The following is a 25,338-nucleotide window of genomic DNA, read 5'->3' on the forward strand; positions in this document are numbered from 1 at the left end:
CTACTGGTTACAGCTGGATTACAAGAGTACAGCTTATGTAAGTATACAGGCATCGATTTCAGTTTTTACTCTTGTATTTACACAGTTGTATCTTAATAGTTGTAACTGCCTGTTATTATTGTATGTAATAGGGTAATTAATTATATTTCTATGAAATGTTGAAAGCAAGACTTTTCCTGATTGTAACAGGATGTGTGTAATTACCTACATTATGAGAGTACGTGAGCTGACCGCAGCGGTTATCTTTCGCTTGTTTACATTGCAACAAATAATGGGACTGGGATGTGGTTTTATCTGTTGAGGTGATGTCAAAAGCTGTAACTACTGACTGGTGCTATGACACCTTTAAAGGACAGCAGTGAGTAATGTTTGTTTATTTGAGCTCGTTTTGCTTCTGTTGTCAATTGGAATCTATTACGTATCAGCAGCTAAGATGGAAGCTAGCTAATAACCCAGAGTGGCCATCTCAGGCTTGTACTTTAATGGCTGCATACAATAAACAAAAAAAGACAAAATGTTCAAGTGTCACTATATGGGAGTTAATTGTCAGCTAAAATATTATGATCTTGACAAGCCTAATCAGCAAGTTTCAGTGTGCTCCTCCAGCTTTTTCCACTTGTTTTAATGACAAAAACAGAGTAAAAAATGCAGTTTTTTTTTTTCTGCAAAACAAGACACTCAATAACTTCTCATGAAATGAAGATCTGACCCTTCTTGTCTTGTCCAAATGCAAATGCGTTAGTTCAGAATGTGCTCTTTGGACAGGACTTCTACACTTGATTCAGTGAGCTATGAATAAGAAATAATTAAAATCAAACAGTTTGAGCCATGCCTTTGTTATTGCTGCCGGCGATTACTGTGGCTTCTAAAGGTAAACAGTAATCCGCAGAGCCGTTAAATTCATAAACACGTGTCAGATCTTTCAACCGCACAGTCTGAAGCTCAGCCAAGTTAACTTCTTTCTGTCAATCAGTGTTTTGACACAGTTCCTGAAGTGATACTTTTAGATCGGCTCTCAGGCCGTTGACAGAAAGTGTGGTAAGGCTTCACTTGGGCCGAGCAGCATCGGGCTCTGCCGTAAGACCTGTCTGTCTGGTTCCACTGCTTTATTTCTCTGAATTTTCCATGCAGGACTGTGTGCCGGTGGGGGATGCAGGCAAAAGGAGATGTGTGAGCGTGATAAAGTGAAGGCTGTCGTTTCTTTTCTTCAGTTGGACTGTACCGTATACCTGCAGGCGCCTCCTCCCCCACTTTAAACACGGCTCGCTCAACCCCGCACCTTGAGGAAGAGAAGAATAGAAACCAAAGGTTCAGGTGCAGTCTGTAGGCACAAAGTTGAGGAAAGAGAAACAGGGAAGAGATCAATGAATGTAGGCTTTGTGTCAGCATAACTTTTTGGGTTTTTGGAATAAAAAAGCTGTAAATTCTGTTCAAAGCTGCCAGGGCCTCAGTGAACAAGTACAAATGTACATACTCAGCCGGATGCACCCTGTCACTCATGTCTTGCAGCACACTGAATGTGTACTTGGTGAATCACCTTTAGAAGTTGGCCGTTGTTGCTTTCGCTTTGCTGCATTACTGTAATGTAATTATGTAATTAGATATTCAAAGGAAAATTCCTGCAGTTATGAAAATGTTCCATGGAATTAAATCATTGAGGTGTCACTACAGTCATTCAGTGTGTTTTGATGTGACATGGTTCTCTTTAGAGGAACTTACTGCCTCAGATTCCTTTATAGTGGCGGTGACAGAAACTAGAGGTGGCAATGTCTAACACAAATTCAATGACTAGTGAACCTGCATGCATCATCTGAGTGTTTTTAAAGGTAAATTAGTGGGAAAACAAACAAAAAAAAAACTTTTTTGGGGGTATGTTCTGCATGTACCTCCAATATGGATGGATTTTTAAGATGTTTTAGGCCAAAGTCTTATATCAAAACTATTATATAATAATAATATGTTTTCATATTTCATGTAAAAACTTTCTGATATATATATTTTTACAACATTTTTAGATGTCTAGTTCCTATGACCACCAATGTGAACAGTTCTGACTTGATAAGTTTCTCTAGAACAGAGCATTTCATATGAAACATCTTAATCATTTAATTATGCAGGACATGTAAAAAATTGGTGGAATTCACCTTTAATTACCGAATGATCTGAATTACAAATCAATTCCATTTTCACCCATTTACATTTCAAGTGAAATTCCAACAATTATTTAAATGTTCAGTTCACAAATCTGTTTTGACAGATTTGAATCTGAACTTCTGGTATTTTTCACTTTGTCTTAGTTACAAAATTACAAAAGCATGGCAAAATGTAAACAGCATTTTTTTCTTTTTGCAAAACAAGACTGTACAAAGAACAACAGTAACTTTCCATCAAATTCCGATAATGAGTTCAGTCCCTGGTGATGCCACCATGGCCATCTGTAGATGGGAGTCCAAGAGATCATAACTGCAAAGCTAGCCAACTCAGGTGCCGGTTTGCTGATGTAACAGGATTGGCAGTTAGCATTCTCCTCCAAGCGTGCTGAGCTTTTTAATGATGTTGCATTACACACAAGTCAAAAACTGGCTTCACATAGCTGCACGTCTCAGAGGAATCACATGCTGGCTTTCGCCCTCCCAGTTTGGTAGCATCATGTGATTGCTGGGAGACCTAAGTAGTTGGCCATGACTAAATTGGGGAGAAAGTTGGGTTAAAAAAAAATTGTACTTCTTCTTACAAAAGCTGCACTTACCATACAGTTTCTCTGCTTGGTTCAATGAGCTATGACACAAAAATGATTAATAATTAATGTCAAATCACCCCGAACTTTGGTTGTTGTCAAGGATGACTACAACTTCCAAGGCTTATTTAATTCAGATAAAGAGTAAAGAAGACAAATGTGTAATTACTGTTCATACTCTGCATTTTTTCATGATTGATCCCCTCCTGTATTTATGAGTGCTGTAATGCTGGTGTTATTACTAAATGCATTAACAAATGGGCCCGGTGTTCATTATTCATTTCATGTTTTTCGGTGAACAAGCTGGAGTCTCTCTAACACTTTTCTCACGGAAACGCTGAAATCGACCAGTCATGCTTGAAAATGCTTCTGTCTGTGTAGCATTAGCATATTACACAAGCCTGCTTTATTGCATATGAACATAGCTGTCTCTAGAGGGAAGAGGAGCCCTAGATCAAGTAACCTTACAAAGTAAATAAGTGTATAAAATGCAAAGACTGCATTACTATTTGTTCCATGCAAACAGATGAGAACACTTGTTTTTACTGTTTTCAAAGTACATGCCAGTTGATTGAGGCTGAGCCTGTACAGGCTGCCTATAAGAACCTATCCAAACAAATAGCACTCTCGCACTCCAAACCTGGTATGTTACTGGCATGCTTGTACTGTTAATGTGAACCTTATCAAACCAATTGGCTCACCGTCGATCTATTCTGATAAAATGGCGATGACCTAATTTTTTTCAGAGGAGCTACAGCCTGTGCATGTTTACACTAACCATAGCGAAACACATCAGCAGTTAGAATCAGAAAGTTCTGTGTGCCAGCGTGTTTTCTATCACTGTGTAAAAGATGCATAACGCTTCATTTGTTATTGGATGCATTGTGATTTTTCTTCAGAGCAAGTATGCAGAGTGCAATTCACATTGGTCTGTTTTCTTGTTCAGAAATTTTGCTTGTGAGAAAAACGTGTGGCAATAAAATGTTGCCATTGTTAGATCATATTCTTTATGTATCAAAGAAATGTAGCAACAAAAACAAAGAAGAGCAAATTACTTATTCACAAGCACAAAAAGCAGCTTCTTCAAAACAGTATTTTTAATGGGATGCATGTCTTCACATTTGCCTTTAAAGTCCCATTAAATGTAAACAAGGTTGCGATGTTCTGTAAAAAAAAAATGGCCTACAACTCTTTCATTTCTGAAGCATGTTCAGAATATTATTACACAAAAACTGAGAACTTGACTGCATTGTTTTTGCTGCTGCCTTGAAGCAGTATGTCATTGTAATCACAATACAATCCCATAACGTTTTTCTGAAAGTTTTGCTGTAAAAACAACAGAAGCTGATACAGTGCTCAACTTTTCATGTAAAGTATTGGCTTTTGTATGGGGTCTCAGGAACCCCTTTCACACATGCGCTTTTACACAGGAATTCAGCTGTAATCAAATGGGAAGGGGTTACATGTGAACACAAGCCAGAGTCAAAATCTGGTAAAAAGGAATGCACCAAAGTGGCAAAGTGAAAAGTTTCTATAACTATTGTTTTTACAGTTAAATTTTCAGTTTTCATGAGAGGAATCTGTTTTGTACATGATTGGTAAATGAAAGAGCGATTGACTGTTTTTCCTGAGGACGTCGTATCCGGTTTAAATGGACTTTCACAGCAAATGTGAATGCGTTCATTCCAGTAAAATACCATTTAAGGGCAGCCAGTTTGAACGGTGCTAAGTCTGAACAGTAGGGGTTTAGGTATAACCATAATGTACCAGGTTCTGAGTGTGAAGAGAGCCATGCAGATAAATTCCCATGTCAGTTTTTTTTACTCCAGTTTTCGTTCACACTTGAATTCACACTGAATTCCCATTTCATTTCAGTTAAATTGCTGCAGAAGAATTTTATAACCTATTCTATAGCCTTGAAACAGTTCAGCGGCTGTTTCATAGTAGATTTGCAGGCACTTTTTCCTCATGTTTAACACACGTTTATGATTTACATGTCCAGTGCACAGGGATCTGTTGACCCAAGTCCACTCTCGTGGTATAGTCTCCAGCAGTGATGGTGCTATAACGTGTGCTGCTGAATATTATAAGGCTATAAATGGTGTTTCTGTGTACTTCAGTTTGTTTTCGGCTAATGCGTTTGAGAAGGTCGGCCCTTCTAACATAGGACAGAAGACCCACAATTGCCTGTGGGGTTTACCCACAGTCCTGCGCTACGGGCCACTCGGTGCGGGGCGCTGAGTGGGTGCAGTCATAACGTTTAGACTGTCTCCCTGCGGTTATGTAAGCCGTTTTGTCCGCTCTGCTGTTTGTTTTACCTAATCTACCTTTAGCTTCCACTACATTCCAAGGTGCATGTTATATAAATACTCCAGACTGAAGAGGCCATTGCTGAGGTAAAAAGTGGCTGCTGTTTGCTCGCTGAAGGGTTCTTCTCTCTACAGCTGAGCTGGGAGCCATTTTCCCTGATTAGCCCAGGACTCACCTTTTTCACTTGGTAATATCGTAATGGTCTACCCACTTAAGGTCATCCGAATGTGCTACAGTAAAGAAGAGCTCCCCTGCTTAACTTTCACAGGGAATGCTTATGTATCCTTAGCATTAAAGGAATAGTTCAGTGAAATATGTAGTCAATCAGCTAAGGCATATTTGATGTCCGAAGTTTTGTACTGGAACAATGGGGCTAATGTAGCTACTAAGTAATGGAAGCTTGTTGCCAGTTAGCGTCATACAAACTGCATGCCTAAATTTTCATGTACATGCCTCAAACCAAGTCATGTTGTTAAGTAATCTTGGTCACACTTTATTTAGATGGCCCCCAATAGATGCTCTGCAGATGCTTAAATCATTAACAGAGTTTCTGGTGATACTCAGTTGATTATCAACAACATCAGGGTTAGGTGTAGTTTTTTTTTGCTTTGAGGTTACTGTGTTAACATTATGTCAAAAAGACTTGCTTATGAGGTTTCTGACACTGTATGACATACTATTACTTGTAAAAATTAAAAAAGTAGGTTGCATAGCTAAAAACAGTAGCAGCCATCTTGAAGCCGATTACAGAATTTTTTTATTTCTGAGTCAAATTTTGGGAAAGGAACCATGGTAAGTGGTTAATCTGGGAAGTTTTTCCTTTATTTGCTTTTTGTTTTATTATTTCCACATGATTTTTTCACACAGTTTATTCCAGTATTTTTTATGATGGTTCCTAACACTGAAGTGGACGCTTGAAGCAAATGAAGTGATAATGTGTAAGTTGAAGCTTAGTCACATAAGGACCCCTAATAATATAATAATTGTAATAAGCACAGTTGAGCAAAAGTTGAGGTTGTAGTGTATTGTCATTTTAAATTTGGCCATGAAAGTGTAATTAATCAGTCCGCCTTATTCCTGCACCCCATAATGCTTTGAGTGATTTATAGTCAGAACTTTGTGCAAAGTGTAAACGGACAGTTAAACGCTCGTAACTTCATACCTTGATAGAAATGTGGGAATAAATAAAAATATATATATAGTTTTTATTATTGGGATGCTTGAATGCTTATGTGTCGATGTATAATCTGTTAACAGAAACCTGAACCTGTGTTAGAGAAATGCTCAGCCTGTTACCTTTTTGTTCAAGGCTGTTTTACCTATGTCCAGTTGTATGAGAATTGAGACATGACAGTGGTTTTCGTGAGACTCAAAGCCATTTTATCTGGTGTCTGAAAGCTGATGCTGTCCTAAGATGTACACTGTACCATAGACGGCTTTTTGTACAGACATGATATCTGCCTGCCACAACGGCACACATGCCTCATGTTCAACCAGTGCAGCTCAACAGCTGTGTTTGTAGAACAATGTCATTTTTGGTAGATACAATACATGGGATATTAATGTCAACTAACGTGGTTAAAAGTTAAGTTTTGTGCACGGGTGGGACGCTATAATGAAATAAATCAACAAATTTTTGACAGGTTTTTACACTAAGAGTGAAGGACACCAGCAGTTGCAGTAACTCTGCAAATGTCACTGGGCACAGGCCTAGTCTAATAGTCATAGTAATAGTAGCAATAGTAGTAACCCAATTGTCACGATGAGATGCAAGTGTTTTGCAGATATTTGGGTGGTTTCTGACTTTTCATATAAAACAGTGTCAGAAACTACATTAACAAGTCTATTTGAAATTAGTTAAAGTATCCTTAAATCATATTTTAAACTATTAAAAATAATCTGTTTAATATTAAAATAATAAGTGTTTTTCATTTGTTATTTTTTTACTCAAGAAACTACTAAAAAAGACACTGGAGCAGCCCTGAATCTTCAAGCTTATTAAGAATGTGCCAAGCTATGAATATACATGATTATGCAAATTGTGTTAATGCAAAAAATAAAACCTTTGCCTCACACTTTCTAAACTCCACCTCTTCCTCCCTATATCCTATGAAAATGTACAAGAGGAACTGTTGGGGAGTTCAACCCTGTATTTCTAGTGCAAAATTAAACTTTGGATACCAAACATGTCTACATGTGGGGTATGCCGAAAACCTTGAAAATGAGATTTTTCACCAGACTGTTTTTCCAGACATCATACTTGCTAGTGCTTCTGTGGAATTCTGTGAGCGCTCTGCAGTTTGACTGAACGGCATGTTGTTTTCCGCAAACACTGCAGCACAAACATCATCATGAGATGGGAAGCCTGTATCGCTTTGATCAGTTAACTCTACGAGGAGATTGAGAAGGCAGGCCAAGAACTTCATGAACAGACGCGGAAGGAAGTTCTGCCCCGAAGATTGGCACCCAACAACTCCGGCACTGCACGTAGAAGCGGGGTTATCTTGTAGTTCGCTAGTGTTTGCAGTCCATCCGTCACTCTCCTCCCCACCAGCCCCGCCCCCCCCCAATCCTGTACACCGGCAGTGAGTTTTCACACATCTCAGCTGACACCACACTCCTTAAAGTGCAGTAAAGTATGCAGAATCCAAACAATGCCAAGAATGCCTCGCCTCGTGCTGCCGTGTCTAATGCAGTCCCTCCTGCACTCAGCTCTATGTTCAGCTTCAACATCTGCTCCGTAGCTGAACGTGTTTACATTCTCTAAAGGCTTTTTTTAACCAACTCTTTCTGTTTCTATTCCGAAAACTTATATTCTTTTACATGTCAGTCTAAAGCAGGTATATGCTGCTTTGGTGTTTGCACATAGTGCCTCATTTGGAGCCACTGTTGCATTACACTTAAATTCACCTTTTTATCTCCTAGTACCCGTTCTGATATCTGGACAGTGTATCGGCCAACACTGAGCACTGATCCGATACCAGTGCTCTGTTAAGCCACTTGTATTTCATAGTGGCCAGATACACTGATCATGCATAACATTATCTCCTTGTTTCTATGCTCATTGTCCATTTTATCAGCTCCACTTACTATATAGGTGTACTTTGTAGTTCTACAGTTACAGACTGTAGTTCATCTGTTTCTCTGCATACTTTGTTAGCCCCCTTTTACCCTGTTCTTCAGTGGTCAGGACCCCCATGGACCCTCACAGAGCAGGTACTATTTGGGTGGTGGATCATTCTCAGCACTGCAGTAACACTGCTGTAGTGGTGGTGTGTTAGTGTGTGTTGCGCTTTTCTGAGTGGATCAGACACAGCAGTGCTGAGGAGTTTTTAAACACCTCAGTGTGACTGCTGGACTGAGAATAGTCCACAAACTGAAAATATCCAGCCAACAGCGTCCTGTGGGTAGCGTCCTCTGACCACTGATAGAGGACTAGAGGATGACCAACACAAGCTATGAAACAGCAGATGAGCTATCGTCTCTGACTTCACATCTACAAGGTGGACTGACAAGGTGGGAGTGTCTAATAGAGTGGACAGTGAGTGGACACAGTGTTTAAAAACTCCAGCAGCACTGCCGTGTCTGATCCACTCATACCAGCACAACACACACTAACACACCAGCACCACATCAGTGTTACTGCAATGCTGAGAATGATCCACCATCCAAATAGTACCTGCTCTGTGAGGGTCCATGGGGGTCCTGACCACTGAAAAACAGGGTAAAAGGGGGGCTAACAAAGTATGCAGAGAAACAGATGGACTACAGTCTGTAATTGTAGAACTACAAAGTGCACCTATATAGTAAGTGGAGCTGATAAAATGGACAATGAGCGTAGAAACAAGGAGGTGGTCATAATGTTATGCCTGATAGGAGTAGATAGATAGATAAACAGACAGACAAACAGACAGAGGTTAGTATACTATAGTGTAAACCAAATGGTGTATGACCACCCTCTCTATGTTAAAGGAGAATTACACAGATTTTTCAACATTTCTGGGTAATTAAATAATTCAGACTTAAACACAGTCATTCAGAGTGGTTTGAGGAGAAATGATGTGTTCTAGGGAAACCTACATGCTTTAAACTGTTAACAGTGGTGGTGATAGGAACCAGATGTCCATAGCGTTTAATGCCTCTGAAAGCTATTTAGCTGAAAATTATCGTATGAAGTGGTTACAAATGATGCCTGAGGCCATTGTTTTAAGGTTGTTGTCAAATCAGGTTTTGGCCTAAAAAGTCAATTTTGTACATGTAGGGTATTGTAAGGCAAAGCAGTCCCCAAAGAAAACTTTTTTTTCAGATTTAACCCTTTAAATGGCCAAAAGTTTGATTACACACATCTATAACCTAAGAATACCTCAGCCAGTTTGCATTGAAGTCCCTGTGGTTATTGAATAATAAGCCTTAGTATGTAATAAGCCTGGGATTTTAAGGGATTAACACTGTTTTACCCTATTTTTGCATTGTAGGCATCACCAATCATCACCACTGTGGCTCTATACAGTGAACCGTTTTTTTTTTTTCATTCTTTTATGTCTGTGTGACTTTGTTTACTTCTCAATGATCAAATTATGGAAAAAAAGGCAGCTGAGATCAGATCAGTTCATCACTAATACTTGAGCTAATAGCTGAGCTGCAGTGCTCTTATCCTATACATGTCTATGCAACTCTACCTAAAATACTACAAACCTATGTACTATGTAAGGCTGCATAATGCTTTAGGAGATTGGGAACAAGCACCCACACATATTTGCCAAGACATTTCTAATTTATGAAGGCCTCAGTGTTTGTGAAATTGGACTCACCCAAATTTGGGCCTGTTTTTGAAGATGAAAGAGCATAACAAACAATGAATCTGCTGCTCTGAGTTTGTTTCTGGATAAAAAAAAAGAGAAAATGACCTTTGATCTGTGTGTATTGTGAGTTAGAGGATAGCGTTACATGCATTATATTCAAGTTTTTACCCCTCCCTTTTTTCCTTCCCCTGCATTATGGGAAAATATCAACAGATCTTATAGTTTGTTGCCTACGGATATAAATATGGACAAGAGGTTTATAAAAAGGAAGGCAATGTCACAGTTACTGGAAGTGGGCAGAACCCTTGAATATAGATTTTGCAGCATATTTCAACCTGCAGGCCTAAATAGGGTAGAAGTGCAGCTAATCTGCACCTCATCATGCAGTATTGGCCTAATGGAGTGCTATTAGCCCAATCTAAGCACAGTGGCTAATGCTTCTCTCTCAATGCCGCTATAGTTCTACTGTACACAAGCATGCTCCAAAACACTCCAGGCATCAGGCATTTAAACAGGTCGGCTGTTTCATAACTGTGGACACTGACCCACTTACCCCATCTGCGGGAGGAGTCACCTTATCAAACCTCTTTTATTTTTTACGCCACCTTTTATTCTCTTGTGGCAGGAGGCTTTCAGACGGGGAAGTGGACGTATATGGAACCAGACTGATGACACAGCTGGCCTTCTTTTAATTGATAGTTTGGCAGCAGAAATTTTCCCCTTATCTCTGAAGTAGTCCATCAGCCAAGAAATGTTTGCTTTTGCAGTTTTGCACTGGGGCTGTAATATATAGTCATGCTTTGAATTGGGGTTTGAATACCCCAGTCAAATTACATTTTGTTGATTTTCTAAAAGAAAATAAGTTAACACATCTTTTACAGGGGTAAAGCTGAAATATGGCATTTTGTCTGCAAATTTTATTTTTATTTATTGAAAATTGAGTATTCTGTAGAGGATGCTTTACCTTATTTTCACTTAGAAAATCAACAAAACATACTATTTGACTGGGTTGCCCCAGCTTTTTCATATGACTGTAACTAGCAATGGAGGCTAATACCCAACTATCATGATGCTAGTTGGGTATTAGCCAAGAGAATCATGCATGAGAATCATGCTATCTGCATGCCTAAATCATCACACAGACATGTGTAGGGTCAAAAAAATGGACAGTGATAAAGTATATGGCCAAATGTATGTGGACATTCCTCCTAACTATTGGGTCACCAGTTGCTGACAGGGGTATAAAATCAAGCACATAGCCATGAAATCTCCATATACAAACACTGGCGGTAGAATGAGTCATGCTGAAGAGCTCTGTGACGTTAAATGTGCCACGGTCATAGAATACCACCTTTGCCACAGGCCAGTTTGTGAAATTTATTCCCAGCTAGATCTGCCCTGGTCAATTGTAAGTACTGTTAGTGTAAAATGGAAGCATCTAGGAGCAACAGCAGCTCAGCCATGAAGTGGTAGACCACAACAGTAGTGGCAACAGTAAAGTTCGGTGGAGGAGGGATAATAGTCTTGGGCTGTTTTTCAAAGTTTGAGGCCCTCAAAATGCTACAGCATACAAAGACATTTCAACTTTGTGGTGACAGTATGAGGAGGGCCCTTTCCTGTCCCAGCATGACTATACCCCTGTGCACAAAGTGAGATCCAGAAAGACATGGTTTGACAAGTATGGTGTGGAGGTACTCCAGTGGCCTGCATGGAGTCCTTGACCTCACCGCCACTGAACACTTTTAGGATGAATCGGAATGTTGATTGTGAGCCAGGTCTTCTCGTCCAACAGTGCCGGACCTCACAAATGCTCTTTTGACTGAATGGGCACAAAATCCCCCAGACACACTTCAAAATCTTGTAGAAAGCCTTCTCAGAACAGTGGAGGCTGTTAATGTCCATAGTTTTGAAAGGAATATCCAACAAGCTTGTATAGTTCAGGTGAGGTACGTCAAGTGTCCACATACTTTTGGCCATTTGTTGTATGTTGCATAGCAAAAAACTGTAGGAGCAGCCATCTCAAAACCTAGAGTACATCCTTTTGTCCGTTTTCGTAGAAGTATGTCACGTGTCAGAAACTACATAAGAAAGTCTGTTTACCTTACAACTCGACACTGTTTGAGGTTAAGTGTTTGATGATTTAGGTTTGTTTGCATGACCCTAATTGATGAGACATAAGCTTCTGTAACTTGTTAGTCTCATAGCTCCAGTACAGACCTAAAGAGGCAAAATTCAGACACCAAACATATCTTGGCTGATTGACTATATTTGAGCTGAGAGGGAAAATTGTGCAAATCTGATTTTTCGCCAAACTATTCCTTTAATCATGCACTGGCGTCGCTACACTGACTGGCTCTTAGGGCCCACCAATCACCTTCCTTGCCAGAGACGAGCTAAGCAGCTAACAAATTGAATGTGTGTTTAGATGGGCGCGGCGGAATTAGATCAGCTCGCTGGATTGTGTTGGAGCCGCTGCATGTCGTCTCCCTCGCTGAGCAGAGCGTGCCTCCGAGAGCAGACGGCTAGTTAAGACGGCATGATGTTGTCAGAATGTTAAGCAGACAATTACCCTGCACTATCGATTATGATGGGTGAGAGAGCTCATTAGCAAAGGGAGAGAGAGAGGGAGGTGGCGAGGTACTCTGCCAGAACCATGAAATTAATTGAATAAAGCCAATTGGAGGTATTGAGCTCCTGGATGAATATTATTTATAGTAAAAAGGTAATAATATGTGGCTTTGCTTTTAGAGAGACAAGAATCCCTCCAAATCCCCTTTGAAGAACATTAATAAATTAACCCTTTAAGGTTTGCGCAAAGAAGCGTTTGTTTCTGGATTTAATATATTCTTCTCTCTTTTTAACAGTGTGTTTTCTTAATGCTGTTGTTGCGTGTATTTTTAAACTGTAAAAAATGAGGTCAGTTCAACTTCAGATTATAAGCTAGCTCACTACACTGCTTTTCTTGAGTTAACTTCAGGACACCCAGTTCACCCAGTTCAAATGTCTTAGCTTAATTCTCCTAATTCTCATTAGTTTTAGTTTCCCTACTAGCTGGGACTCTTTCTATCTCACAATCCCACCAGACAGTTTCTCCTCTTCTTCCAGACATGCTGGCAAACAGCTGTGGGATCTCTGGGGTTTAAACTCATAACCTCCTGATGCTGGCCTAAATACTTAGACATTTGCACCACATTTTAATGCATTACTTTTTAAGGTTAAAACAAGAAATAATTTTACAGTGTATTAAACATGAAAGGACACAAATCTGAGTAACGTCTGGGGCTCCTGAGATGTGCAACAGACTAAACTATCACCACAGTAGAATGTTGTGAGTTTGGACCCCAGCAGTGCCATAGCCATCCATAAGTGGGTACCCATGAAGAGTATATGCCTTGTGGGATCTGATGGAAGGAGTCCCAATTAGTGGGGAAACTAAGTTAAAACATACATTTTATGCGGTTTACCTAAATGAGATGCAGAACTGAAAAATTACATGGCCAGGGCCGGCTGGCAGGCCCAAGGTTTTATTGCACGCTTCTATAACCTAAGAACAGCTCAGCCGGTTTGCATTGAAGTCCCTGTTGTTACTGAATAATAAGCCTTACTATGCAATAAGCCAAATAGCATTTGTAGATACGCTATAGGGCACCATCAACAATGTTAATGAGTTAATATGCTGGTAAAGTTTTTATTTACAGGCTCTTGAGTTCTAGGTACAAACTACCAACAAAGTATTAGGTAATTATTTCGGGTTCCAAGACAGTTTAGCTAAATTACCCCGAAACACATTACAGCTATAAATAGGTATTAAGCTGATAAACGACGTAGTGAAATGTCTCACAACTGGAAAATTGCTCGGAATGAAAAGGTGATAATTACAAACTTGCACTTCACTGCAATGTCACATGTTTATGCAGGAAAGTTTATATTGGAAAAATCTTGTAAAGTAGACGATAAGGGCCCAGTACAACTGTAATAAGAATCATTATTTCCGTTTACAGCCCAGATACAGTTTCACTTCTGGTTCATAGAAAGATATGTGTTATGAAACACTCGTGTGTCTTTGTACTGCTTTTTTACGCCATATAACCACCTGGTCATTAGAGGCCCATAGGGTCTGGGTAGTGAATGGTACATTTTGAAACTTTTAACAGTGTTTACATATTACATTAAACTCCTTTATTTCAAAGAAGCGAGGGAAATTTGGTTTTCCATTATACAGGGCCCTTTAATAACTAATAGCTTGTTAACAGCAAGAATATTTTGGGCTTTTCAGTGTAATAGCTAGACTGTCTGGTTACATGGTTACACTGTGGAGTGTGTACCCCATACGTACCCAAAATTTGAGGAAAATAAAGTGTCAGTGATATGCTTTTATATTAGCAGGGTGTTCTGTTTTATGTGTTTTTTCCATGAGCCTACATTAGGCTGTGCTGTTTTAGGCTGATGGCCTAGGTGTCTTTGAGGGGGTGACTTTGGTTTTGCAGCGCTCTGCCTGCTCGGACTATGTCAGGTTTCGCTGCCTGATTTAATCAGATTTCTGCAGAGTCAGCGTGACTATTTTGGAGTGCGCGCCTCGGGTTTTTCTTTTCGTTTTGGACTGTTTCGATTTCATTTGGAGGACACAGGATGTAAAATCTTCTCCTCTCGCTCAGCCTTGTTGCTATTTTATTATTGTTATATTATTTGCTCTGTATGTGCTTTCCCCTGGTTCCAAGCGGCCATTGGTTTTCAGGCCTGTTTTGCACTTAAAGGTCCTGGTGGGAGTTGTTTGGTTGAGAGTTGTGCTCAGGGGACCACCCCTGAAAACCTCATGATTTGAAGCTAAATGACGAAGCATACGTTATGAGTCACTGGCATATGCTGAGCCCTTTGGGTGCCTAGTAACAGTGAGAGAAATGCACTGCGCACTTGCCTCATACTGCAGTCATTAGGCCAAACTTTCTCAAAAATAAACTGCTGACTGTTTTTACTCCCTCGTCAGTCCTGAGGTTAACCCTAAAGGACTTCTGCACACCCTGTTCAGTCCATCTGTGCTTATTTATTTACTGGTCACTGCAGCTTAACCCCTTAGGTGGCAGGGTTATTAATCAGTTATTAATGTGAAGGCTTTTTAATTAATCTTAAGAAAATTGTGAAAATTTTTGTTATGAGAGTGAGCAATTAATGTGTTGGACGATATATGAGCTCTTCCATTTTAGGAGATAATTAATTAATTAATTAACTAATGTGATTAATACATTTGTTAATGTTTTTTTATTTTAAACATATTTAGAATTTTATAAATACAAAAACAACAACAGCAACAAAATAATAATAATAATAATAATGTTGTTGTTAGTTTATAAATAGCTTTGCACTCTGTGGCTAAAGGAAGTGTATTGTGTGTTCTCATTGCAGCGCGTCGCTCAGGCACTCGTCCTCCACAGCCAAAGTGTGTTTGGTGTGTGGGGACGAGGCGTCCGGCTGCCACTATGGGGTGGTCACCTGCGGGAGCTGCAAAGTCTTCTTCAAGAGAGCAGTGGAAGGTAAAGCTTTTAACTTCATCATTTCAGCTCTGTGGTCTGATTTTTGAGTGTTGTCACAACTTGGCTATGACTGCTTTTTGTACGTTAAAGGTACCAAGTACTCTTTCTACATACTCTTAAGGCAGAGGTCATCAAAAGTCCAGTCCTGGAGGTCCTCAGTACAGCACATACATCCCTGCTTAACATCCCTGTTTTATATAGAACCATCATAACTCAAAGAACTATTTAATGCTTAGATGTTTCATTGCATGATTAAATGGAGATTCTGTTGTATATAATTCTTAAAATAACCTTTTAAAAAGGTTCTATGTAGTGCCCAAAAGGGTTGTGCTATTGTTACAAGCCATAGAACCTTTCCTTTTGGTACTGTATGGAACCCTTTTTGCTAAGATCGTAGAAAAAATCAGATAATATCAATCAAAATTCATAATACTAAATGTTATTGGACATAACATACTTTCATAACTTCAAACTTTGTTGCAAAATAATTCATACTACTTACTGAATAATGTATAGTAGTTACTGAATAATTCATAGTAGCTATTAAATAATTCATAGTAGTTAGCAAATAATTACTAGTAGCAATACAGAATGATTTATAGTAGCTGAAATTCATAGTAGTAATTTAAAGTAGATACTGAAGAATTCATAGTAGTTGCTAAGTAATGTATAGTTACTGCATTAAAAATCAAATAATAAGTCTATAGTTAACTAACTGTTATGTTGACTCAGGTGTGATTAAACAAGGAAATCACCAAACCATGCTGGACTCTGGCCCTCGAGGACCAGAAACGATGACCCCTGCCTTAAAAAGGCACTCTGACCAGACTGGGAAAACCCCCTTCTGATGATGTATCTTGAAGGTGGGAAACTGTTTTGAAAAACTACAACTGTTTTTTGTTGGATTTTTGGGGTTTGCTGTGTGAAATTTGTTCTTTCTTTGTATTTCTACAAGCTTGCGAATGCAGGTGGAAGACAGGTAGCTGAAGTTGCCTGGAAGCTAAAAACATTTCAAACAGCCAGCCTCCTGAAACAGTTGTAGGTTTTCAAACATTCCTCCCACTTTCAAGGTAAATCATCAGAGGGTAGTTTCCCTAGTCTGGCTGGAGAGACCCTTTAAATGTTCATAATGATGTTGGTAGTTAGCACATTGTCTTGTGATTATGAATAGCATATGTTTGTGTGGGTGGCACATCAAATATATATGAACAGATGCATTATCATCACTAGCATTAAGTTATCAAGTTGTAGTTGAACTACATTTTAATTAGGGGTTTAATTAGGTTAATTAGATGGTGTTTACCCCACTTTAGCCAGCTGCCAGCGTAGTGGATCACACCCTGCTTGCACATGAGCAATGCAGAGAGTATCCAATAATCTAAGGAGTATGTTAACTCCTTTTTAATGACATCCTACTCTGCACTAACAGTGTACACCATCACCACTATACAGTCCAAGACTTATTACTTATATGGCGATGAAAGAAAAGCATACACTCGTAGGGTTTCTTTCATATAATAGTGTTAAAGGCTTTAGTGAACTGGGAAAGAAATATATGTTTGTCTCTAGAGAGGCTTTTACGATGGCCTGTAGGATAATTTATACCCATTTTGGAGAGAAAGCTGTGGTCGGAGCCTGCAGGTCAGCGGCATATTGCAGTGCAACCCCACCATTAGGACCCAACTGGCCGAAACCTCAAGCTAAGCTGGAGCGAGAGCGCCAGGCTGCTCAAGTCTCTGAGGAAAAGCTCCAAGCTAAAGCGCTGACTCAGCAATCGGACCAGCACAAACTGCACAGAGCAGAAACTCACAGCCAGATAGAAAGAGCTTCAAAATCTGTCTGAAGAAAAGCATGCAGGCTTTCTGAGGCGCAGGAGCTGTAGGAGTGTCCTGACTGTGTGACGAAATGAAAGTGCTTTTTTAGGCTCTGGTTGAGTTTGATTTCCATATTTTTGATAAATGTCTGATTCAGCTTAATCAGTGGAAGAAAATGGATGTCTTCATATCACTGTCATATCAAGACTTCTTTTTTTTCTCAGGTTTGAAAACATTTGAAATCAGCTGTCCTTTGCGCTATATAAAAAATGTCATGATGAATGGGCCGATAGGAATGGTCCACAGTTCTTTGGAAGAAAATCTCATTCTATTAAGTTACATTAAGAATATTTCTCCATTAAATTTTTAAATATCTTGTAGAATCATCTTTAAAACTACATAAAAAATATCTTCTTTATTTTCAGCTTTAGTGTGTGTGACAGATATAGTTATGGGAGGGCTGTGGGAGCCTAAGCCACCCACTTTAAAAGAAAAGTAATAAAAAATTCCTACATTGCAAATGAAAGTAGCACAAAATGTAAGGTCATGTGCATGTGCAAGTTCAAGTGTGCTGTTTTCTTTTATTCTTGTGATGCTTTTCACCTTAAGTAAATAAAAGAGATTGATTAAGCTCTCCTTAGATCATCACAGATTTTGGGCACATACTATCATGGCAACGTTCACATGGCTGCTTAACGCCATTGGTTGTGCAAAAAGACATAGAAAGACTTTTTTGTTTCAAATGCAGCTTGTTCTACTGTTTCTCCTAATGCAGAGAACTTACACGAGCTGTGCCTGTAGTTCCTATAGTTCCTATAGTTTTGAGGCTTTAATATAGTATGTAAACGTAAAGTTTGAAAACATAGCATTCACTCCGCAGTCCATACAGCAAAGTAAGATGCAGAAAACAGCCTGTTATGAAGTTACTCTGTTTTGTGATGTCACACACAGACAGTTTAGCCCTGCCTCTCCATGCTGAAGTTATAAAGAGTGTTTCAGCTTGGACAGCTTTTTGAATGAAGTGCAGTTTGAGGCAGCCAGTTACAACAGAGCTCATTTACATATATCAGCTTAAAAAGCAGCCTGTTTGATTATGAAGGAAAAGGAGAAAATATGGGTCCTTTAATAAGCCTTTACCCACTGTGGAATGATGTCAGTCGTTACAACTGATGTTAACCAGTTCAGTGTGAGGTAAACAATCATGTGGTGTGGTTAATATTGAAGTCAGATCAAGTGGTGGCCTTTATTGTCATTCCTCAGTAAAACTTGTATACGTTGTAATGAAGTGTTGTTCTTCTGGCCCCATTTAAAAATGCTCTTGGCTATAAGGAAGCTGTTTAGCTGGTGGGTGTTATGCTCACTATACTGATGTTTTAATGCTTAATGCCCCTTAAAATGAAATTCCAGCTATACCACTGGTGTGTAGTGATTACTATGTGTAGAGATGTGTGACATCAGCCTTCTCAGCTGAACAGGAGCACGTTGCACGTTTCACTCAGGTTTTTCTCTCCTTTTGGTTTGAGGAGTGTTGTCTAAGGCTCTGACTTAACTCATTTACACCTGTGTCTGGATGCCGAAACACTTTCACACACACCACGCACACACACACACACACACACACACACACACACACACACACACACATGCAAATAGATGTACGAATCACCAGAGCCAACCATGTAACACTGCACATCATATTACATCTGGTCCTTCACATTTCATAACTGCTGTACTGCTATGTGAGTGTAATTATGCAAATATACAGTTAATTCCATAGTTTCACAGTGAATTTCAATTACGCTGGACAGGTTTCAGTGTGCACTTCCAGTGCAACAATAAACAGACTCAGATCGTAGTTAGATATCTCCTGTTCTGCTTACAAACACAAATAGGGGATCGGTTCAAAGCTTAGAATCTGCATTTTTGAGTTTTTAATTCACATTAAATAACAACATATTTTTGTAATGGATGAGTGAACATTCTACCAATTTTCAGAATTTCTGCATTATCGAATGATTGCGATGTAGAGTTATTCAGAGTGGTTTGATGTTAAATTGTTATTGCAGAGAAACTTGCTGACTCAGATTTCGTTTTGGGTTTTTGGAAGAAAAGCTGTAAATTCTGTTCAAAGCTGCCAGAGCCTCAGTGAATGAGCAGAAACATACATATTCAGCCAGATGCACCCTGTCACTCATGTCTTGCAGCGCACAGAATGTGTACTTAGAGAAGTTGGCCGTTGTTGCTTTCACTTTACTGTATTACTCTAATGTATGTATGTAATTAAATATATTCAAAGGGAAATTCCTACAATTATGAAAATGTTCCGTGGAATTAAATCACTGCGATGTCATTACAGCCATTCAGAGTGTTTTGATGTGACATGGTTCACTTTAGAGGAACTTACTGCCTCATATTTCTTTATAGTGGCAATGACAGAAACCAGAGGTTGAAATGTCTAACACAAATTCAGTGACTAGTGAACTAGATCTGAATGTAAATCAGTGGTAAATCTAAAAAACAACAACACAACTTTGTTTTGGGTACAGTTTTCTACATGTTTTCTCAATGTTTTCATAGATATTTCATGTAAAAACTTTCTGAAATTTAGCTTTTGGGGGTATTTTTTACAGCATTTTCAGATGTCTGGTTCCTACAACCACCAGTGTGAACAATTCTTGATAAGTTTCTTTAGAATGGAGTATTTCACATGAAACCACTCTGAATGACTGTGTTTACATCTTAACCATTTAATTATGCAGAACATTTGAAAAATTAGAGGAATTCAGTGGTGGCGACAAGAACCAGGGGTCGCAATGTCTACAACAGAAGTATAGCCATTTTATTTACTATCCAAAATGAACCTAGACTTGTCTTATAACTTTTTACAGTCCTGTGAAAAAGTATTTGCGCCTTACCTGATTTCTTCTATTTTTGCTAATTTGTCACATTTAAAGGTTTCAGGTCATCCAACTAATTTTAAAATGAGATAAAGACAACATAAGTAAACACAAAATGCAGTAAACGATCATTTTATTTATTGGAGATAAACATTTATTCAAAACCTATATTATCCATATGAAAAAAAGTAACTGCCCCCCTAGTAACTGGTTGTGCCACTCTGCAATCAAGTATTTGTTCCTTTATATTGCTGTGGAGGAATTGTGGCCCACGCTTCTTTGCAGAATTATTTTAATTCAGCTGCATTCAGAGGTGGACTTGCTTGTGTGCTTTAGATTATTGTCCTGCTGCATAACCCAACTGCGTTTGAGCTTTAGGACACAAACTGATGGGTGGACATTCTTGTTCAGGATCCTCTGATAAAGAACAGAATTCATGGTGCCATCTGTTATGACAAGTCATACAGGTCCTCCAGAAACAAAACAGCCTCAGACTATCACACTACCACCACCATGTTTGACTGTTGATATGATGTTCTTATGGTGGAATGCGGTTTTCGCTTTACACCAGATATAACAGGACTCATGTCTTCTAAAAAGTTCCACCTTTGACTCATCAGTCCACAGAATATTATCCCAAAAGTCTTGAGGGCCGTCTAGATGTATTTTTGGCAAATGACGAGCATTTGTGTTCTTTGTTTTGGTCAGCAGTGGTTTGCGCCTAGCAACTCTTCTATGGATGCCATTTTTGCCCAGTGCCTTTCTTATTGTGGAATCATGTACATTGACCTTAACTGAGGCAAGTGAGGCCTGCCGCTCTTTAGATGTTCTTCTGGGTTCTTTTGTGACCTCCCGGATGAGTCTTCGATGCGCTCCTGGTGAAATTTTGGTAGTCCGGCCATTCCTGGGAAAAAAAAACACTTGTTTTTCTTTTGACGGTGATGATTTTTTTTTCTTGTTTTTGGAAGGTGGGCTGTTTTGTCTTACAATGGCCTGCGTTTACATCTCCTCCATGTATGTATTTTGCATTGCATTTAAGGCCAAAACCAGATCTTAAAAATGTCTCAGGCATTAGGCAGCATGTTCATAACCATTAAACGCATGAGACGTCCGGTTCGTATCACCACTACTGTGAAGGAGTTTCTCTAGAATAACACACTTCACATCGAACCATTCGGAATGACTGTCCATACATCTTACTGATTTAATCATGTGGAAATTATAAAAAAGCATGAATTTTCCCTTAAATGTTGCTTCCAAGCAGTCAGTCTGTATCTCAGCTGAAGTGAAATGTAGTGACTCTAATATGATGAGAACAATTGTGATATTGGTAAGAGCTTTGCAGTTTGCAGAAGAGGTTGCAGAGGGAGTTGAGGTGTTATTACTGCTTGTTTCTTGCAAGCTTTTTAAGACTTAATTCAGTCACAGCTGTGTGGTGTGAATGTAGGGCCTGTGACTCCTCCACCGTAAAGCAATCTCTCCTCCCCAGGAGGGGCTGCAGTACTAATGAACTGGACTCAGTACAGGAGTTTATTTTAAACTTTGAGGGTAGCTTTGCTTTAGGCTCTGTACGATGACTTTACAAAACAGATGTAGGTCGCATGAGGTCAGCTGCACTTTTACTGGGCTGTGAAGGATTAAAAGGTTATATGCTCAGGATGCAGGTGTAATATGTTAGAGAAAAAAAACACACACAGTCAAGCCTGAAGAGGACATTATGAATGTTTCTAGGCATAATTGAGAAATACATATTGTCTTTACAATTAATATATACTTAATATATTAATATTCTCCTGTTGTTATCATTAATACTGTCTGTTTTTGAGGGAGAACCAGGTCAAAACGTTCTAAATTTTAGAACTGTGCAACATCACAGTTTTCAGGTTGTTATTAGCAAACAAACGTACTAAATAACTAACCAAATAAATAAATAAATAAATAAATAAGGTCTTAATAAATTTAATATCCAGTATGCCTCAAATTTCAGAAGTGATCAAATCTGAGGGCAGAAAACTTGACAATAAATAATCTACATAGATAATTATTACAGTGTATTATTTCTCATTTGATACAAAGATTTTGAATGAAACAGATAAAACTACCTTTTGATGCCTGGATTATAATTTTTTAATGTATATTGTATTATAGATTCAGAGTTATTATTGTATATAAAATGACAAGCTTCTGCGTGGTAGTGTATTTCTCCTCTTAAAGAGCAAAGTTAGTGCTAACAATAACAGCCTGATCATGGATGCATCAACAATAAAAAGACATTTTCCAAAAAAGCTAACCTTACATAGGCTAGCACTGATTTTAGCTAGCACTGAAGTTTCTAATAGTGAGGTACAGATAATAGCTGGAAGGACGAAATAGGCACCTAATCAGTATTAGCAAGTTAGCTAACAGTAGTAAATGAAAAAAAAATGATATCTGATTTATGCTGTCCCCCGAGGTTATGAGCCTTAAATATGACACTGACCAAAATGTTTTTGGAGAGAAGCTGGAGGGAAGGCTTTACTGTTGGTTTCATTATTTTTAAATTCGTTTTTTATCGATGTTGCTCTTTAAAGAAAATGTAAACAATGTCACCGTGATCCTGAAAGATCTTACACAACTTACACAACTAGGAGCTGTAATATTGCCTTTAGGTTAGTGAGGTGAAGGTTCAGGATAGGTTTGGGTGCAGGTGTAGAATTGCTTGGCTGCAGTAACACAGAAGTTCACAGAGGTCCTCCCAAGTATAGGGAGACCAACATATGTGTATGTGTGTGTGTGTGTTTATGGAAAGCGTTCTCTCAGGTGTGCATTGTGTCCCGTGGAGCTACTGCTGTTAATATTGAATGAAAGTCAGTAATGATAATGCCACTCATTGTTAGCCATGTTAGCGGCCATGCTAGCATCTCATTCATTCATTCATCCATCCATTCATTCATTCATTTATTCATTCATTGTTTCATTGTCAATTATTTATTTATTCATTGACTCATTCTTTTATTCGTTTATTTAATGGTGAAGTGTTTCTTTAAACAGAACACCCCAGGCCATAGTCTGCTGTAGTGCAGACAAAGGAGATGCAGTTGACTCTCTCTCTCTTTCTCTCTCTGTGTCTCTCTCTCTGTGTTCCTCTACCTTACCTGACCTCAGCCTAGTTACAGAACAAGCGAATGAGAAAGGGGGGGGGTGGGACAGAGCAAAAGCAGGAGGGAGAAGGCAGTGAGAGAGAGAGAGAGAGAGAGAGAGAGAGAGAGAGAGAGAGAGAGAGAGATGAAGTGAGAGAGATATTAAATGGAGAGCTAGAGAGAGAGAGAGAGAGAGGGCAGAGGGAAGCAGGAGAAAGAGAGTCGACGATAGAGAGATCGACAGCAATAGAGAAGTAAGGAAAGAAGAATAGGCAAGTGAGAGAGGAGAAAAGGCAGAGAGAGAGGGGACAAAATGGAATGAAACATGCAAAGAGAGAGAAGGAGGCAGAGAGAGACAGGAAAAAGGAGAGAACAGAAAAGAAAGAGGAGAAAGAAAAGAGAAAGATAAAGGGAAAAGAGTGAGGGAGAGAGACATGAAGAGAGTGATAAAGATAGAAAAGAAATAGATGAAGCAAGATAAAGATGAATAGAAAGGAATAAAGTGAAAGGAGAAGAAGACAATAAAAAGAAAGGAATGTAGAGATATGAAGAGAAACAGAGATAGCGAGAGAGAGAGAGAGAGAGAGAGAGAGAGATAAAGGACTGTGAGAGAGGTAGAGGCAGTGAGAGGTGTTTGGTGGAGGAGAATAAAGCATGGTTGGCCTTCTGCTGATAAAATATGAGAAAACTGCAGAACACAAGCATCAGTGCAGCGGGGAAATAATCCAGCCGACGCTTCATTTCTGTCAGCCGCGGCCTCTTTCCACAGAGGGAGACTTTTCTGCTGCCTCAAAGGCAAAAGCGTCTCTGCTCATTAAACAAGCTACTGACTTAGACCATGATAACACATGAACACAGACTGGAAGAGAAATGGTTAAAAACGACCTATTCAATTCTTGTTTACATCCCTTTAATACAATTACTCGTAGGGGAGGACGTGGCTGCTTATTGGCTTTCTGAAGCACTACCTGAGGGTGGGGGTGCAGCTCCAGGTTCAGCTGCTAGACTGCTGAGTAAGGTTATGTAAACTGCTCTAATTACGCCACCATTTTGGGCCCTTTTGAGGTGAAGCATTTCCTTAACAGTCTAGAGTTATTACTGTCATTGTGCTGTACTATTCAAATGTAATTACATAATTTATTTACTGCCCAGCTATTTAGTTATATAATGAATTACATTTATATCAAACTCAAAAGACAGAAATGTAGCAAAATGTTTTTTTTTTCTCATTTCAAGACAAGACTGTAAAACAACATTTTTCATTAAATTCAAATTATAATGAAATATGTCCTCTTCTACTTATAAACACAAATGTGGAATAGATTGAACATTTAGAACCCACACTTTTGAACTAATTTCTCTGCTTGTTTTGATGAGCTATAAGTCAAAAATAATTCACATAAAACTATAGCATGCTTAAATCTATAACAGGAGATCTGTAATCTGAGTAACGAGTATTAGCAATGCCACCTAAAACTGTCGACTGAAAAAAAAATTAATAGACATACAACAAAGTCTCAAAATCTTCTTTAAAAATGTTTTTAATGGTAATGAAAATCCGAAATAGTAAATAAAAAGCTGTTTTATCTTTTTAGCACAGATGCATTCAAACAGTTTGAGCATCAGCAGATCAACAGTGAAAATGCCAGCCATGTGTATTTATTTCATAGGTTTTTAGACAAGGGAGTTGTAATCACTGTTCATATAATGTCAAGAGGGGATACAACATTTCATACCACTTGAAAACAAGACATCTCACGTAACACGCAAAGTACAGCAAAACAATTCACAAATGACAGAGCCAAAGTGTAAAGCATAACTAAAAATAATGGAATTGTCTGTTGTCGAGAATGTTTTTCATGGCACATGCTGTAGCCTATACACTTAAGTGATTTTACTAAGTTCAGGATATGTAGACTAGTTTTAATATTTGTTAGTTTTTTCTGATTCGGCTTGTTTGCAAAGTTTGTCTTGAAATTAATTTCAGTACATTACTAATGAATGTTGCTACATATATATATACCATGAGCAAGTTAACACTTTTGCACATTAAAATGATGTTGCATGAAAGTAAGTCTGTACTTTAACTCTATTCTGTACTCTAATACTGTACTTTAACCTTTTTCTATAT

General features: G+C 38.8%; 1 protein-coding gene across 2 annotated transcripts in view; it reads left to right on the forward strand.

Annotated features, from left to right (window-relative positions):
- Window positions 1-25,338, forward strand: part of nr3c2 (nuclear receptor subfamily 3, group C, member 2) — a 144,876-nt gene that overhangs the window by 64,073 nt on the left and 55,465 nt on the right. For both annotated transcript variants that reach the window (XM_036574911.1, XM_036574913.1), the window contains one exon: window positions 15,250-15,377. In XM_036574911.1, the coding sequence (XP_036430804.1) occupies window positions 15,250-15,377 (128 nt within the window). The remainder of the gene's footprint in view (window positions 1-15,249; window positions 15,378-25,338) is intronic.

Source organism: Colossoma macropomum, unplaced genomic scaffold, assembly GCF_904425465.1.
Source record: "Colossoma macropomum unplaced genomic scaffold, Colossoma_macropomum, whole genome shotgun sequence".
Lineage (NCBI taxonomy): Eukaryota > Metazoa > Chordata > Actinopteri > Characiformes > Serrasalmidae > Colossoma > Colossoma macropomum.